General features: G+C 36.2%; 1 protein-coding gene across 2 annotated transcripts; it reads left to right on the top strand.

The window, feature by feature from the left end:
• The first annotated feature begins 766 nt into the window (after window positions 1-766).
• AQP (aquaporin) lies at window positions 767-16,673 on the top strand. 2 transcript variants are annotated; one of them, XM_071583188.1, is made up of 6 exons: window positions 767-910; window positions 6,838-7,049; window positions 9,164-9,356; window positions 10,346-10,427; window positions 12,951-13,089; window positions 13,719-16,673. In XM_071583188.1, the coding sequence occupies exons 2-6, from the start codon at window positions 6,854-6,856 to the stop codon at window positions 13,925-13,927; spliced, it is 819 nt and encodes a 272-aa protein (XP_071439289.1). In that variant the 5' UTR covers window positions 767-910; window positions 6,838-6,853; the 3' UTR covers window positions 13,928-16,673. The 2 variants fall into 2 exon arrangements, with proteins under 2 accessions (XP_071439289.1, XP_071439290.1); XM_071583189.1 differs by lacking the exon at window positions 6,838-7,049 and adding an exon at window positions 1,183-1,284 and having other exon boundaries at window positions 768-910.
• The last annotated feature ends 240 nt before the right edge of the window (window positions 16,674-16,913 follow it).

The following is a 16,913-nucleotide window of genomic DNA, read 5'->3' on the forward strand; positions in this document are numbered from 1 at the left end:
TGTGCAGGTATGATATGAAAGCAAGCCACGGTTTAACAGCCATTCCCTGAATACAAGATTGAGTAACAAAAATATTAGTCTGCTGGTAAATTTGTGTCTCATCATAAAAATAACTAATTTAAAAAGCCCTCTTCAAAACCATAGACTTATTGAACTCGGATGAAAACATTTTCCACACTTTCATGCGGATTTCAATAAAGTAATTTTGAAGTGAGTTTTTGATTCAATAGAAATACTTTATAAAAGTTTTATGATTATTTTCATTGTGCAAACGACTCTTTCCATCCGATTTCCTTCTCTGTATAATCCTCAGCGTGATTATTACAAACTGAAGTCATATCTGAATAGTCATATTTTAAAATGAAGAATAGATTTTTCCTGACCTGTTTACGTTACATTTGTGCTGTGCACGCACACTTTCCTAGGTAAAATTCTGTTCCTTCCTTGTGGGTCTTCCTCTCGATCTGCTGCACATCCTAGTTCAAATCCAACAGCTACGAGCTCTCGTCGGGAAATTCGAGGGTGTTTTCGCGAGCGGGAGACATCACGGGCATTTCAAAAAAGGCCCAAGGAACCCAGGGCCCTTTTCTGCGATCAAAGGTAAGTGATTCCTCGCCGTTATTCAAGTAAAAGTACGGCTCAGCTGCTGTAGTCACAATAGAAGAACAAGAATATTTCACGCGGCCAAGAAGCCAAATGTGTTGGTTCCATTTCTGTCATCCTAATTCGAGCTGCGCAGCAGACACTCGGACACGCGTGTGTACACTTGTGTGGGGATGGCGAGGGACCAGGATACCTGCCAAGGCAAGACAATTGCCAAGGCGATAAGATGCAAAGTGCCAAGAACATTCGCCGGCTACAATCTCTAGGGAAGGATCTTTCCACGATTCTAAAAGAGCTCCTGTTTGAGGTATTTATTTATTTCCAATATTATGCCATTTTTATCATTGTTTAATTTTCCTTTTTGGTAAAGAAACATAAATGTAATCTACCTACATTCCGATTAAAGTTAGCTCTTGGCACTACGCGTATTAATAGTTAACAGTCACCACGGTCTTGTGAACCAAGGACATATTTACCTAATACGGAAAGCATAGAAATCTTACTTGAAATTTTTAATTGCTAACTTTATTGAACTGATATTAACACTCCTTGACAAGGCATATATTTTTAATTTTTTAGCAATAAGAACCTTGATGATCTTTGGTGGAGCATCGTCTCTTCAGCTTTTCTCATCCATTTACTTCAATATGCAGGTGCACATTAGGTGGTACACGCTTCGAAGTAAGTGGTGACATCTCACACATCATTCAAATTTTCTGATCGCGTCATGCAGAAATGAGCTAGTGGCTACCTGGTTGTATTTTCTCACCGATACCTGTTTGTTTAACTATCGGGATCAAAGGCACCTAAGCAATATTTTTGTTTGAGAGAACTGTCAGGTAGCTGGAAGTACCTAACAGAACCTAGATTAGATTGGAGCGAAAAGGAGGCAAGACCTCAAGTTTTGGGCAGGAACTACTGATACCTTCCAGAGATCTCTGATGGCTTTTTCGCATAAACCGATCTTTCGCGTAAAAAGACTGAGAGCTCTTGCTGGACACCATGGGCATCTTGAATTGAGGTAACAGAAATAAATTTATCCTATGCTAAGGCATCGGAGATGGTGGATTTTTGGTGATATTACATTAGCATGCGGAAAATACTTAAGCACAGAACGTGATGGAAGTCGCCGTGGTTCCCTTGGCGCCTTTCGTTAAGAACAGACACCGGAGCCACCTATCCTTTCTAGGCATAGTTATACCACGATCTTGAACGAACTGAATACATGGGGGAGACATATACTCGTAGCATATTTCGACGACTGCGTATATCTGATTAGCAATGGCGTTTCTCAAAGTAAATTTTTCAGTTTTTCGAGTTGGAAACCACTGGGATCGTATTTTTCAATGGATATTGTACGCATCCTCGAGTCGAAGGCCCGAGTTCAACGGTACTGACGAATGTTTTCCAGAGGTAATCCGACCCCACTTTTTCCGGGAGCACCTACCTTTCACCCTCTATTATTGGGTGGGGAAGCAAACTGTAGACTTCTTAATGCATGTCGTTTCGACTTGTCTCCTAATATCACGAACTTGGTACACGCTGATTTGACTTGGAACAAAATTAATTTCTTTTCTACTTAACCCTTAAAATTACTGCCCTGAATGGTGTAAATAGTGTCAAGTCATTGACTCAATTTATAACAGCTACAACACTTTAAGATCATGCTCACAGAAAAAACTAGCCCCTTTTTGTTTACCCACCAGTTTCATGAATTTTCATGGAATGCATGTGATAATCTCCTCTGCCACAGATAGATAAAATCGTGCAAGGTTAATGGTCCTGAAGTGGGGTGGGGCCCACATGAAGGCGGGCCCCATGTCTCCAGGGAAAAGATGAAGAGCAACAGGATTCTGCTAAATTTCCTATTGCAACATAAATAGAATGTATCAAGTTTTTTCATTTTTTTGACTTAAGAAAGTTTTTGGAACTAAATTAGGAGAAAATCTCTTCATTATCGGAAGATATCCTTTTATATTCATATTACAAAGAGTCGTTGTTATAATAGTGCCCACTCTTTAGCTCAAGATGCAAGTTTTGTAATTAGAATCTGGGCTATATGGTTCAAGGAGAAAAAATGAACAATTAAATACCATGACATATGGCATTACTTTTCTTTGGTGTGTATTTGATCTGGATTTTCATCAAGGTAACTAGACTGAGCTATCAGCTTGTAATGAAACTATGAATAAATATTGCCTATTGACATTTTTAGTATAGAGACCTAAAGAAAAAAGAGGTTGTGACTGAGAAATAATGGATGAATTTTAAGATTGGAGGATGCTAACTTACTTCATAACGGTTACCTTGTAAACTGTAAAAAAGTTAGGAGCAATTGCACATGCAATAGGGGATAAAGCTTCACTAATATGAGTCCATTCTATGACATTCAAAAATTAAATTTTCATTTTGTTAAATCCTAGCATGACAAGTCCACCCCCACCCCATCAGATGTGGACTCTACTGATCATGTGGTCAACCTTGTGTCTACATTTCTAAACCCAAAAAAAAAATTCTCTTTTGCACCAGGGCCTCTCATTCAACCCCACCCCCAAAGTTAAACGCATGACATTGCTCATGGATGTACTGTATTTAGCGGGAACCTCCGGCAAAAGGTAGTCCGGTATTCCCAGCATTCACCCTAGCAACTATCCAAACCCATCATAATACCCTAGGTAGGCTTATGCCTGTTTCTGCTCAAGAACTCAATCTCATCCCCTCAAATCATCCTGTAGAAATTTTTATAAACTTGCTCCTGTCCCCTCCCTAGCCACGCACCCATCATTTTTTAATCCTCCTGAAGATCCATAAACCTGACAATCACGGTTGCCCGATTTTATCCCGAAACTCCCAAACAGAAAGAATCTCTGCATTTATAGACCACTACCTTCAGCCTATAAACCACTCATGATGTTCATTCATTCAATGTATATGCCATTTCCTGGATAGACTACAATTAACCTCCTTCCTTCTATATACCAATATAACCACGGACACCATTGATGCCACATCACTCTATTCATCCGTTCTCCACTCAGAAGGTCTCTCCTCCCTCAAGTACTACCTATCCCAATGCCATAAGAGATATATTGATCATATTTTTCTTCTCTTGTCACATTGAACTGAATCACTGAAAAGCTTCATCTCTGACCTCAACACCTCAGTCTCTGTATCCTTCATCTCTACTGTTTTCTTTTCTCAAATCACCCTCCTAATTGTCAAAATATCACAAAAAGATAAAATTTTACACTTTCATACCAAATATGAAACCATCTAACAAACAACAATACCCACACTATGAGCGCTTCCACCCATATTACAACAAATGCCCCATACCTTACTCCCTTTCCATATGAGGACACCAATTCTACAATCATCCCAACTCCCTTGATTAATTCCTCTCAAACACACACATTCCCTCCATCAACGAGGATATCCTGAGCAAAAGAATGCGAAAACATGCTTACACTCGTTCATTTTCTGCCACTGCAGACACCCACCCCTTTCAAAGTATACTACCAGCCTCCCTGGCATAGAGTCTCTGAAATTCATCCTAAAAAAAACTCTCCCCCTCAAGGACAATGATTCTACCACTAACCCTTTTCCGAAATGTCACTCCATTACATTCAATTGCCCTGCCAACCTATCCATTCCCCTAAAGTCAACCACTCAACTAATTAATTCCCATCTCAAAGTCACTCATACCTTTGCTGGCCTTGGTGGCCGTGGGGTAACATCCTTGCCTACCAACCTAGAGGTCGAAGGTTCAATTCCCACCTGGGTTGATATTCCCCCACCTAGGGCTTAGGTGTTTTTAATTGTCTTTCATGTTAATGTCTTTCATATTCACTTTTTTGGTGGCTCGAAGGGTATTGATGTAGATGTAGAATAAGTTGGGGTCAGGTGAAAGAAGAGACTATAAAGCCTCAATCTTGCCCCAATGTTGTAATTAAATAGATAAATATGAATATATATGTATATATAAACATTTATATACATTTTTATAATGCAGAAACACAAAGAAAGGACATTCACATATGTAATTTTTTGACATTTTGATGGCACAGCCATCATTATCAAAGAAATATATGTATATATATATATATATATATATATATATATATATATATATATATATATATATATATATATATATATATATATATATATGTATATATATATTATTATTATTATTATTATTATTATAGGTAATCTACCAGTTGAGGTAGGTTTTTGGATGGACATAATTACTAATTAAATAATTTGTAACCCCTAGCAAAACACAGCATCCTACTCTACATCAGGTCCCTCTTCAGTTTGGAGTACTTTCTTCCTCCCTTCATCCCGTCCAACATCCCTATCCTGATCCTTCCCTTTCATCGTTTGCCTAACATCCTCCCCTCAATTACAGTCTTCAAAATCCCCCTGCCGATCAATACGCCCTTCATCCATTTTTCCTGCCTCCATAGGATTTATCCCAATGAACCCCTCTCTTCACCCACCATACCAAGTACTTTCTCATTTGTTTTCTTCTTGGTCCATTTCACCTTCTCCATTCTTTTCCATAACCACATTGCAAAAGCCTCCAGTCTATGTCTATCCTCCTGCTTCAATGACCACGTTTCCGTGCCGTACATAGCTACGCTCCATATCAAAGTTTTTACGAGTCTTTTCTTAATATCCTTACTCAACGTCCCGGTCATCAACTCCCTCTTCCTCGTGAAAGCCTCTTTGCCTAGTGCAATTCTTCTCCTTACGTCCCTACCACTTTGACCGTGTTGGTCCAAAACACTTCCGAGATATGTAAACTGTTCTACCTGGTCTAGTTTTTGCCCTCCTATTTTAATGTTTACCTTAGCCTTTTTCTTTCTAGAAAATCGTATAACCTTTGTTTTATTAATATTGATTCTCAGCCCATACTTGTCGCACTGAATTTCCAATTCATTCGGCAATGCTTGCAACCCCTTGGCTGACTGACAAACTAAAGCTTGGTCATCAGCAAACCTAACTGATTTTACGAATTCCCCTCCCACTTTCATTCCTACCTCCAGTTCTTCCCATGCTTCTTTAATCATTTCCTCTGCATACAGGTTGAACAGCAATGGTGATAATGGGCAACCCTGCCTTACACCTTCCTAACATTGCCCATCCGGACTCCCCGTTTCCCACCCGTACCTGAGCAGTCTGAGACATGTACAGGTTGCGGATTAGCCTCCTTTCCCTCCAATCTATTCCTATTTTCTGCAATGTACTCATTAGTTTTTCCCAATTCACTCTATCAAACGCTTTTTCGAAATCTACGAAACAGGCAAATACCTCCTGGTTGTGTTCTATATTCCTCTCGATTAATAATCTCATTACTGCAATGGCATCACGCGTACCTCTCTCCTTCCTAAACCCAAACTGATCATCCCCTAAGTAATCATTTGCCCTACTCTCTATCCTTTTGTTTATGATCCTGAGAACAACTTTAGCTGCGTGGGATATCAAATTTTGTCCTGTTGTCCTCACATGATTTAGCCTTTACCTTTTTTCGGAATAGGAACTAAAACTGATCACACAAAGTCTTCCGGCCAGATTCCTTCCTCGTAAATACTACGAATCAGCCCATATAGCCTCTTCCTCCCAAACTTTCCTGAACATTTCAGTAGTTCCGCAGGAATGTTTTCCCCCCCCACAGCCTTATTTAGTTTCATCTCCCTTAATGCCCTTTCTATCTCATCGTCTAGTATGCCTGGACCTAAGCTATGTTCCTCTACGTCATATTCTTTTTCAATGTCTAACTTTGTTGGTCTAAGCTCTTTGCTATACAGTTCTTCTATATACTCCTTCCATCTCTCTTGGATCTTTCCTGAGTCAACTCTCTTTCCTTACCTGCCTTATCTCTAACTGTATATGCATATGTGTGTGTGTATGTGTATATATGTATATATATATATATATATATATATATATATATATATATATATATATATATATATAAATATAGTCATATATAGTGACACACATGTTTTTATGTGTGTAATTGTGCATATTTATTTATGAATGCAGGTCAAAGGCTTACTTCTTGCGTCAATTAAATTTAAAAAATTCAAGCCTTTTGAGTGTAAATATCAATTGAGTTACATTAAATATATTTAACGAGGAAATCTGGTTCACAATATTGTGGTGATGCTAAATAGTACCTTGAATTTAAATGCAACTTTCTGGTGTCACTTAAAATGTCAATTTTAGGTTTCTGCTTCCATAAATGGCAACATTATATGATTTCATCATCTCTTTATTATGGATTGGACTAATACTTTCATTAGCAAGTGGTCTACGAAGATTAGTAAGATCATATTATGATGCATCATCACCAAATGAAGTGCCATTTATTCAAGTCCTGATTGAAGAAGCAATAGCAGCCGCTGAACTGTGTGGATGTTGTTTTGAACTCATAATAGGTACCTTCAGTTTCAATTAGTATCCTAATCTCCCTAGACAAGTTAACATGTGAAAATTGATGCTCTTGCTGCATCAATAATAATAACTTCATTTAACAAATTTTTAAAGGGATATAAAGGAAATTGTCTGCAAAAGATGGAAATAAGTATGGTCTTGTATTGGTTGTCTTTATGCTAAAGTCACATACAGCCTACCCTGTTGAGCCACATTCATGGTTGCTATCCTAACTGCTGCAAGTTGAATTCTGCCTTGAGTATTATTGTAATGATTGTGTAATGACGTGATTCAGCCCATAGAAAACCCATTAAGATGCATATTCTTATCAGGATCCTAGGGATACACAAACCAGCAAAAGTATCTGACAAGCAAATTTACATGTTGAACTTTAACAGGATATCTTCAAGTTAAATGTAAATGCTGCAGTTATGAAATATTTTATTGCTTTTTTAGAAATGTATGTAAATGTATGTGTCTGTTGTGTATATGTATGTATATTTATACACCTTCAAACACGAAATCCCCCCATATGGCAAACAAATATTTATTCACATGGAAATAGATATAAGGAAAAGAGATAGAAACACATATAAAGGAAGAACAAAAGAGAGGTGGGGAGGGCGGAAAATAATAATAATGTACACTTCAATATCGATTCCACCTTCCCCTCCCAACTCTTTCCTTCCCAAATCTTTTTCACCTTCCTTTTCTATCTAGTGTCCTTGTCCCAGCCTATTGAAACCTCCTCAGATGAGCCCTTGAGAAAGGTGGTATTGCCAGCAAAAATTCAGAATACGTTGGAGTTTCTTTTGTGTAAGTTTCTGTTTTTTGTTCACTAATGCTACCTTGTTGTAAATTAAATACATACATAGGCAAGGTGTGGGTCGCGGTAGTCTAGGGGTAGAGTGTTGGACTACTGACTGGAGGGTCCCCAGTTCAACTCCTGGGCATGTCTCTGGGCACCTGCAGCTCCACCCAAGCTATGTGATTTTTCGGGTAACATATCTTCCTGGGAAACCATAAACGGTACAGGGAAAGGAACTGGCCCCCCTACCCTGATGCATGAATTTCACATACCGTCGGGCTTAGTATGGGTGAACTCTACCATCACAAACCAATCCGACCTTTGGGTAAATTACTGTGTTTAGGGTTTTTTTAAATATACAAGGTCTGATCAAAAAAAGACGGGACTGATTTTATAACTTGTATATTTCGACGGATACAGCTTAATCAAACTTGATGAAGTTTTCTCAGGTCTTCCACTGGGTCAGGGGTTCCATGTTGGCCGACGTTTCAATGCCCGACTCATGCATCGTCCTCAGGGTAGATACTGAGTACGTGTTTATCTTTTATGTGAATTCCTATCCCATTTCCTTATATCTATTACAATGTGAATAAATGTGCATTCGCCGTTTGTCAGGTATACATTTGTGAGAGAGAGAAACTGAATAAAGTGTTGATAGTTTAAAAGGGAGTTCAACCTCAGCCCATTGAATCATCTAAAATTCTTCACCTAGCTTATTTATTCTTTTTGTGGGAGGGAAGATCCTATTTACTCAATTAATCACAGGCACTAACTTTCTCCTCGTTAAAATTGCTGGAAAATTCTAGATTTTCTTTGAATTTCATTCCTCTTCTCCTCTACATTCCTTTCCATGACAAATCATTTTTAATTAATGATAAGTAATTAAAAATATTACACTTTAATTTTTTATTTTTTAGAGACTTATTTGTTTACCAATCTGATAAAGATAGGCCTGTGAACCAAAATAAAGAAACTGAAGATTAATACTCATCTTTTACATTTTTATAAATAACTCAAGTAAATCTGCTAAGCAAACTGAATGCAATAGCTCTCATTCAAAATTCACCCTTTGCAAATCTCTTACTTTTTTATAAGTGATACCACACATAAAGGCTTCCAATAACTGTTTCATATATTTTATTTTTGCCATTTACTAAAATATTGTGATTTTTTTCCAAAAATAAGTAACAGGAATATTTCCTTCTCTTCTGAAATACAAAAAAGGCAAGGGTATCTTAGATGAAAAATTATTACCCTTGATATTTCATATTCCAAAGATGTGTCACATTTTTTTCCAAAATTTCTCAATAGTGGCAGACAATTATGGTATAACTGCATATGCAGTGCTTCTATTCCTGTTGACGATATGGTGGTCAAACTGCTGGGGAAATGCTACTGCTTGTCCTTACAATCACCTAGAAGATGTCCTTACAGGAGATACAGATATGAAAACAGCCTTACTGAAAGGAATTGCACAGTTAATTGGAGGAATTTCGGTATTTCGGTAATGTATGAAAAAAATTGTCATGGAAAGCTGTTAAATTAAGTTATATGACTTGAACTGTAGCCCAGTTATCCTCATTTGCAACCTTTGTTGTAACAATGTGGGACCAAATTTGAGAATTTTTATCTCATCTATCAGTTATCTTTCGAACAGAATATGACCAGCAATTAACATAATATTTCATTCTCTAAGCCTCCAGATTTAGAACTTTATTATATCAATATATGCTACCCGATGATTGTATTAACAAAACAAATTTTGAAATAAGTCTTAAAATGCTCAACATGACACTTGAATATGGTTTGAAAAATTTCTTTTTAGGACTCATTTGCATTTTAGCTATAATTTTGGTGTTTATTCCTAAATTTTCTTGAAGGAAAATAAAAATAAAGCTTTATAAACAAAATTTTATAATTATAAGGGCTGTTCAATAAATAGTGATACTGATTTTTAAAGTTTTTATGTGTTCAAGGTATTTATTTGATATTTGGTACAAGTTTCATTGATTTAACTCCAGTATTGCATCAATAGCAGCTGTTGACTATATTAACTACAAAAAGAGATGATTTTTTTGTTTCTCCTTATCGAATGGAATTCATATGGTGAAAAGGTCAATATAATGTGACATATGTTTCTTTGACTCCCAGTTATAGCAACTCTCTTATCATTGTTTTTGTCTGATTTTGTCTGTTTTTATGATTTTAGAGGTTTGGTGACAGTAGATAAATTAATCCTGGTCCCTTACCCATGCTTCTGAGTCATTTCAATAATGATTATGGGCAAATGGGAGCCAAATGGATTTCCAAATGAATAATTAATTATTAATTTACTGATTGATTAAAAAATTGTCTATTTGAGGTTTCATGGAGATCTCCCTAATTATAATTATAAAAATTTCAGCATCCTATGCACATGCGTGGGAAATTAAGCCCCTACTTCATCAACAGGTAAACTAAAAATTTCAATAAATGCATGCATTAATTTTGCAGTCTCACACAATATCTCTGGGGATTGGAATTAGCCAAGACACATGTTGGAAGATCAGATGAAGACTGCACAGCAGATCTACAGGTACTTTAAAAATATCTGTAACCTCTATCTCTTACATTTATAAGATGAAATGATTTCATATTGATGAGGAAGGATAATTTTTACTGATTCATAATGATGATAAAATGGCCATTCCTTGGATTTTTGTAATAATCACCTGATTATTTTTGTGGCAGAGTTTCAGAATTTACCATATTAAGTACATTCTTGGTCCAGAGGCATTTCTCAAATCCAGCATTGCTCCCTACGATTATAAGTTCAAAATATATGAATCTATTATTATTACCTATTGTGTTAACCATAATATCTTGATGCCAATTTGGACTTGAGCGACTGGGTAAAGTGTCAGCATTACCTGAAGTAATTAAAAGTTAAGCACTAAGTGAGGCAAAGTTGACTGACTTGAGTTGCTATATGAAGGGAAGTTAGTGACCAAAAATTACCCACTTGATGATGATGTTCGGCTTCACATTGTTTGTAAATTTCCCAGCACCACTTCAATGAATCATGGATTGCATTCAAGTTCACACTTTCATTTAAATATTCATGGTTTTCAAAGGCAAAGCCTTTAAGGCTGTAAGGCTCAATCTACTCAAAGAAATTCAAAATTCTACAGAAAAGGTACACTTCAGAAAGCCATTTGCCAATGCAGATAGTTGCAGGATCGTATAAATGTTTACATGTTAAAAAATTGATCAATTCTGCAAAATCTAAATAATGCATTAAAGCAACAACATTTCAATATCTATTGAGATAATTCATGCCTATTTATAATAAATTGAATTGTGGTGGGCAGTGAGAGCATTTGCTCCTAGGTTACTTCAACTTGCTGCATGCATGACTGTTGCAATATATGGCAGAGTCATTACCGCATAGTATTTTCCAGCTTGCCTTGAACCCATACTATTGCTTTGACTACCTGAAGATCCCTGGTTCCCCAATGGGTCATGGTGCCATTGCATTACAAATATTACCGTATTCCATAATTAACTTAGTCACTCAAAAAAAAAGAAACAAATACATAACTTATGAAAAGAGGCTTACAATTTCCCTATCCAAGTGAAACTAGGTTGGATTATCATTTACTGGGTGTGATGACAATTGATAAATGCACACTATGAAACACTGAAGGCAGATTTTGAAGATGCCTTAGAAAGGGATGTTTTTGACTAGAATTCTGGGCAGGTGGGGATGACAACATATTTGAACAACGTACAATTACACTTTTTCTGCACCTTTTCAATAAAATACTTATTTATTTTAGCTTTTAATTTGATATTTTGAATAGCATTTAGAAAACTATTTTATCTTCTACTATTACAAAGACATCTTTCCAAATACATGCCTTCTAGTTCTGATCGTAGCTTTTTTGAGTGAGACTTCTTCACAAGATCTCTTTAAAATAGAAAATAGGTAACTCTCCTCCCTCAAAATTTTAGGCCATGAAAGAAACCTTCCAATAGCCACCATTTAACATAAATATCACCATGCTCTTGAAAAAATAAATAAAAAATGATAAAGTGTGTAGCTATTGCAGTTCAAAGAAATTACAGGCTTCATATCAATACTGAGAGATAATGGAAGTGCCAGAAGTACAATTTGCCTCTCCGTGAATTAGAATTTAGTCATTCTGCAGAGTCATCATACCCTCTAAAAACCATAAATAGTATAATACATCCAAGACAGCACAGTGCTGAACAAAAGGTGCTCCCTTCCTTTCCCTTTTAAATACCCCCATTAGAAAAACATGGGCACAGCCAAATGGTCATTGAAGCCAGTAAGCTTGACTTAACAAGAAGGAGCAATTGCAGGGACTTAACAGGAAATAATGCCTTCCCTTCTACTGGATAAGAGTGGACAGTGCGCAAATGATAGTGAATCAACAGAATATAATAATTATTTTCTCTGCCCTCCCAAACTCCATTAGTCTACAACTGTTCCTAGCCATACCTCCCTCTGCCAAATCCCCAACCAAATTTCCAAATCTTGTCAGCCACCTGACCCCACCAACTTTCTTTCACAGCATAAATAGAAATGGATATTGGTGCAAGAGCACCTGAAAATGACATCATATGTTGAGACATTAGTCATGCAATTAAAGCTTTCAACAGTAAAATTTACAGTTTTTTTACTTCCTATATTTCCCAAAGTCAAATCCAAAACAGAACACACCATGTAATTTTAGAAAAATATTAGAACCTATGTGTGTGTTAGGGTTCATACAGAATTTAATGAAGTTTTAATATAATCTGTACCCAGACTTGCATAAAACATTTTTTTGCACACCGTCATGTTTTAATCCCAAAACCAAATTGGGTTTAGGTATCTTGTAACTATTCTAACCTTAAGAATAACCTTCTAACCTTAAGAATATAAATAAAAAATAACACTAACATATAAATTGTTAATGCAACCTTATGTGGAACAAACAATAATGCTAAAGAGGAAAGTTATTCCTCTGTCCTATGCATATATCTGCCTTTCACGTGAGTCAATGATGTACTAAATATGTATATTTTGATGATTCCTCCCCCCCCCCAATAGGTACCAATGTTTATTGGTGCCTTGATTGAAGGGACTGCAACTTGCCTTTGTCGAATTTGTTCAAGAGCTTTGGGAGACCTCCAGCCAAGCTTTTCAACAGCCATGGATGCATTTATAGGAACCTCCCTTGTGGTTGCTGGTAAGTTAATTTTGCTCTCTTATTTTGATAAGGCCAAGACATAGGAGTAATGGTTGGGACAAGAAAAAAATGATCACACAATAGGAATATTTACAAATGGGAGGAAGATGATGATGGGGATCTAAATGTGTAAAGAAAAAATAGTAATTATTGGTTTTGCAACTTAGTAAATAAGGAGATTTTGGATGAGAGTAAAGGGAGAAACAAGGAAAATAAAAATGGATAGGAAGATCAAAAATGGAACAGAATGGATGGGGAAAAGAGAAAGTTGCTTGCATCAATTTGCAGATTGCAGGAACCGGCATTGAAAGATAATTGGAAGTTGAAGACTGAGGTAGAAAGAATGTTGTGTATGCAAGGTGGAGGGTGTAATACATATAAGCCCTTTGGATGGCATGAAGGGAGGTACTAAATATGTGGATCTGAATACTAATTTTGCATAGCTTATGTTTTTTCCAAGTTTAGAAGTACTTAGCTCCTTGGCCTTAATTGACCAAATTATTGTAGAAATGTTTTTAGGGCACTTATAAATCACCTTTGGCCATAACACTGCTTCTGATGATGATAATAATTATAAATCATATCAGTAAACTCCTATTCAAGCTTTGATGCATTCTCTCCTGAAACAGCATTCAACTATTCTGGTGGTTATTTCAACCCAGTGTTGGCAACATCTCTGAAATTTGGCTGTAAGGGTAACACTGCTATGGAGCACCTGGTTGTATATTGGATTGGAGCATGTTCTGGAGCTCTTTTGTCGGTGATGGTGTACAAGCATCCATCAGTTCAAAGAGCAATTCTTGGAGAAGAAAACATCAGCTCAAAGAAAATGGATTAATATTATTTTTGTGGATTCACATAGAGTGGCTTGTTTCTCTATCATAATATGTACCAACCAAATATTGTGCCAACCACAAGGATAATGATACCTCCAAATATTTATAGGAAATTGGATCTTGAGGATGCTGCATGGGGTAGTTTTCAGATGTGGGAAAGAAGAAGATAGAAACCAAATCTGTGTATGTGAAATGTTTACCAGCATATGCACAACAGTATCACAATATTTTTTAAGTCTATTTACTGCCGCTGTAGGAATGCACACATTGACACACATTTTGTATCTAGTCAGCTTACAAGAAATAAATTTGGACATTTTTAATTTGATAAATTTAAAACTGAATGACTAGGGCTAATTTTGATAATGAATGAATATATGCATCTTTTAATAAATAGAAAGTATTTACATTATAAAATATACCAACATGAATAGTAATGGGTACAATTGTTTTTATTCATTATAATTGACAAATAGAATTTTAGTAGGCTCTACATTAGCTCAGCTAACATTGACCAAGGTGGCCTTGGATAACACAAGAATAGAAGCAATAGAAGAATCACTAGTAACTCATAAAAGTGAATAAACTTAATGCCCGAAAAATGCCCAATGCATCTGTATAGAATATATTCTATTGCAGACCAATAAATTAGATTGATACCCATCATTAATTTTGAAAATGTAAGTCAGTTTCTTTTAGATAATACTTTTCTACTAGCTTCATCATGCTAAAATCAGAAAATAAAATTTTTCCAGGAGCTGAGTATATCTTTGAGAATGGAACCATTGACCATTAACCCCTCAAGCCAGTATAGGCTTGGGCCCCACTCGCGGTATTTAACTTTTCTAACATCTCTCCCTGTTGCAGCATTGTTGAAAATAATTTATATTTTTTTAAATATTAATTCTAAAATTAAAAAAATATACCTTATGTTATATTGCTTATTCTATTTAGTACAAATTTTACTAACATTATATTTTATATTTTTGCTTCTTTATTCGCCTTTTAGTTTCAAACCTTTGTTCTAAAAGTTCAGTTTTGTGTGATATAATTTGAAACAATCCTCTAAATATGGGCCTGCATTGCAGTCGGGACGCCAGTACACTGTATCCCTCCTCTTACTTAGTGTGGAGCACACCTGACATCTTCTTTGAGGCCTGGACTTCTTCCCGGTCGGCCATATATTTTCAACCAAGTGCCTCTCGATGAATCTTTCTCACTTGAACTTGCACTAATACATCCAATACCCACTTCTCTTTCTCCATTGAGGTGTTCAACTATATTCTCTATATTATCTTCCCTCAAAAAATCCTTATCCTTCTTGGAATCCATTACGGGGGTTATATACAAGGCTTTTTTACTTCTCTTTCTCAAGAAAGAAATCTAACAACTGAGACTATAGACGGTGGTGAGGCCTTTTGCCCTTGCAACTGTTATGACAAAACAAAAAGAAAGAATGATGCACAAATGGTTCCAGAGAAATTAGATGCGGAGATCAAGCAATAAAGATGAACAGAACCTGAGGACAAAGCATAACTGCAAAGAACTTGCTTATCTCATAACGACGGACTTGATAGATTTATCTTCCTTATAGAGTGCCTTTTCATGCAGCCAAAATGAAATGATTAAGAAGACTCATTATCTAAGAGGCCTAGGGCAATCATATTTATTAAAAAAATTCGATGGCACTGCGAAAAAATTCAAAATCAAGGGAGCGGAGCAGGGCATGCGGCGTACGTCGATCTGCGGATAAGGCCTGCCATCTGCAGCGTATCATGTCCTGAGAACTGTGTGGAGGGGCTAAATCCATTATCAGAATCATTGCCTCTGCACTACCTCAGCCCTTAATGTTCCATTATTTATCTTAATTTTTCACTTATTTGCTGGTCCACTTCAATAGAAGGTATGTATGTAAACATTTCATGAGGGTCATATAGCAGTAATATCCATGGCTGAGTATCCAAGATACAATGAAATGATTTAGGTTCAAAGTATTCCTGTGTGATATAGTTCCTTGTACTGCATTTCCTGGTTAGCCAATTTATTCAGCAGAGCAAATGTAAGTAAATGGTTACCAGTCGAAGTTCAAACTCTATAAATACCATGCAAAATAGGTGCATATTGCAGTATGTTGTCAAATTATTTCCTTTTAGTATAGGCTTTTTGAAATAATGCCATTTCAAAATTTATCATTCACATGATGTTCAATTTGATAGTTTTGAAAATCTTTGTTGATATTTTTGAATGTTTTTCATACCTTTGAAAACATTTTTAATTATTTAACAGTCCCCTTAAATATGGATGTATTATTTTAATTTTTCATAGCAAGTTTTTAAACTAAGTTTGGCCTCTTTTTTGACGTTTACTCTGGGAAAGAGTACAAATCAATTTATACTGAGAAGTATTCTATATTTTTTACCTGTACTTGAAAATATATGGTAGGTTTTAGAAATACCATTCAAGTCAAATTGTGCTATGGGATGTAATAAGACAGTATCACAGTTGGTGTGCTAGCCAACTGTGCCTACAATCTTAGAGTACAACATATTTCAGTCAGGATTGGTTCTGGTTCCCTTGTACCATAGGGAGTGATTTAACCCTTTTGCTGCCATGAATGTACCAAGTACATTCGCATGGTAGGCTACTGTGAGCGCACTTTTTTGTCCTCTCTGCGGGGCGCTGTGGATAAACTTCCTGGCATACATACCTTTGTCAAAATTAATTAATAAAAACTTTCAATCAAAAAAACAGTGAATCTTGATTATTTCCCACAATTTAAAATCAGGAATGACAAAGGTTAATGAGAGGTGATTCCCTTCCTTTTCACCACATGTGAGGAGTAAGTTTCCAGAGAGTGAGCTGCAGCAAAGGGCTAAAAGTATGTATGGAACTTTAAAAATATTTAACTCAATGAATGAGGTGATATATTTTGCTAATAAATGACGATGCCAACCCAAGTTTTCAGTCTTTCCATCCAGACAAACATGT

This window comes from Hetaerina americana, unplaced genomic scaffold (assembly GCF_022747635.1).
Source record: "Hetaerina americana unplaced genomic scaffold, ioHetAmer1.1.p SCAF_13, whole genome shotgun sequence".
Classification (NCBI taxonomy): domain Eukaryota; kingdom Metazoa; phylum Arthropoda; class Insecta; order Odonata; family Calopterygidae; genus Hetaerina; species Hetaerina americana.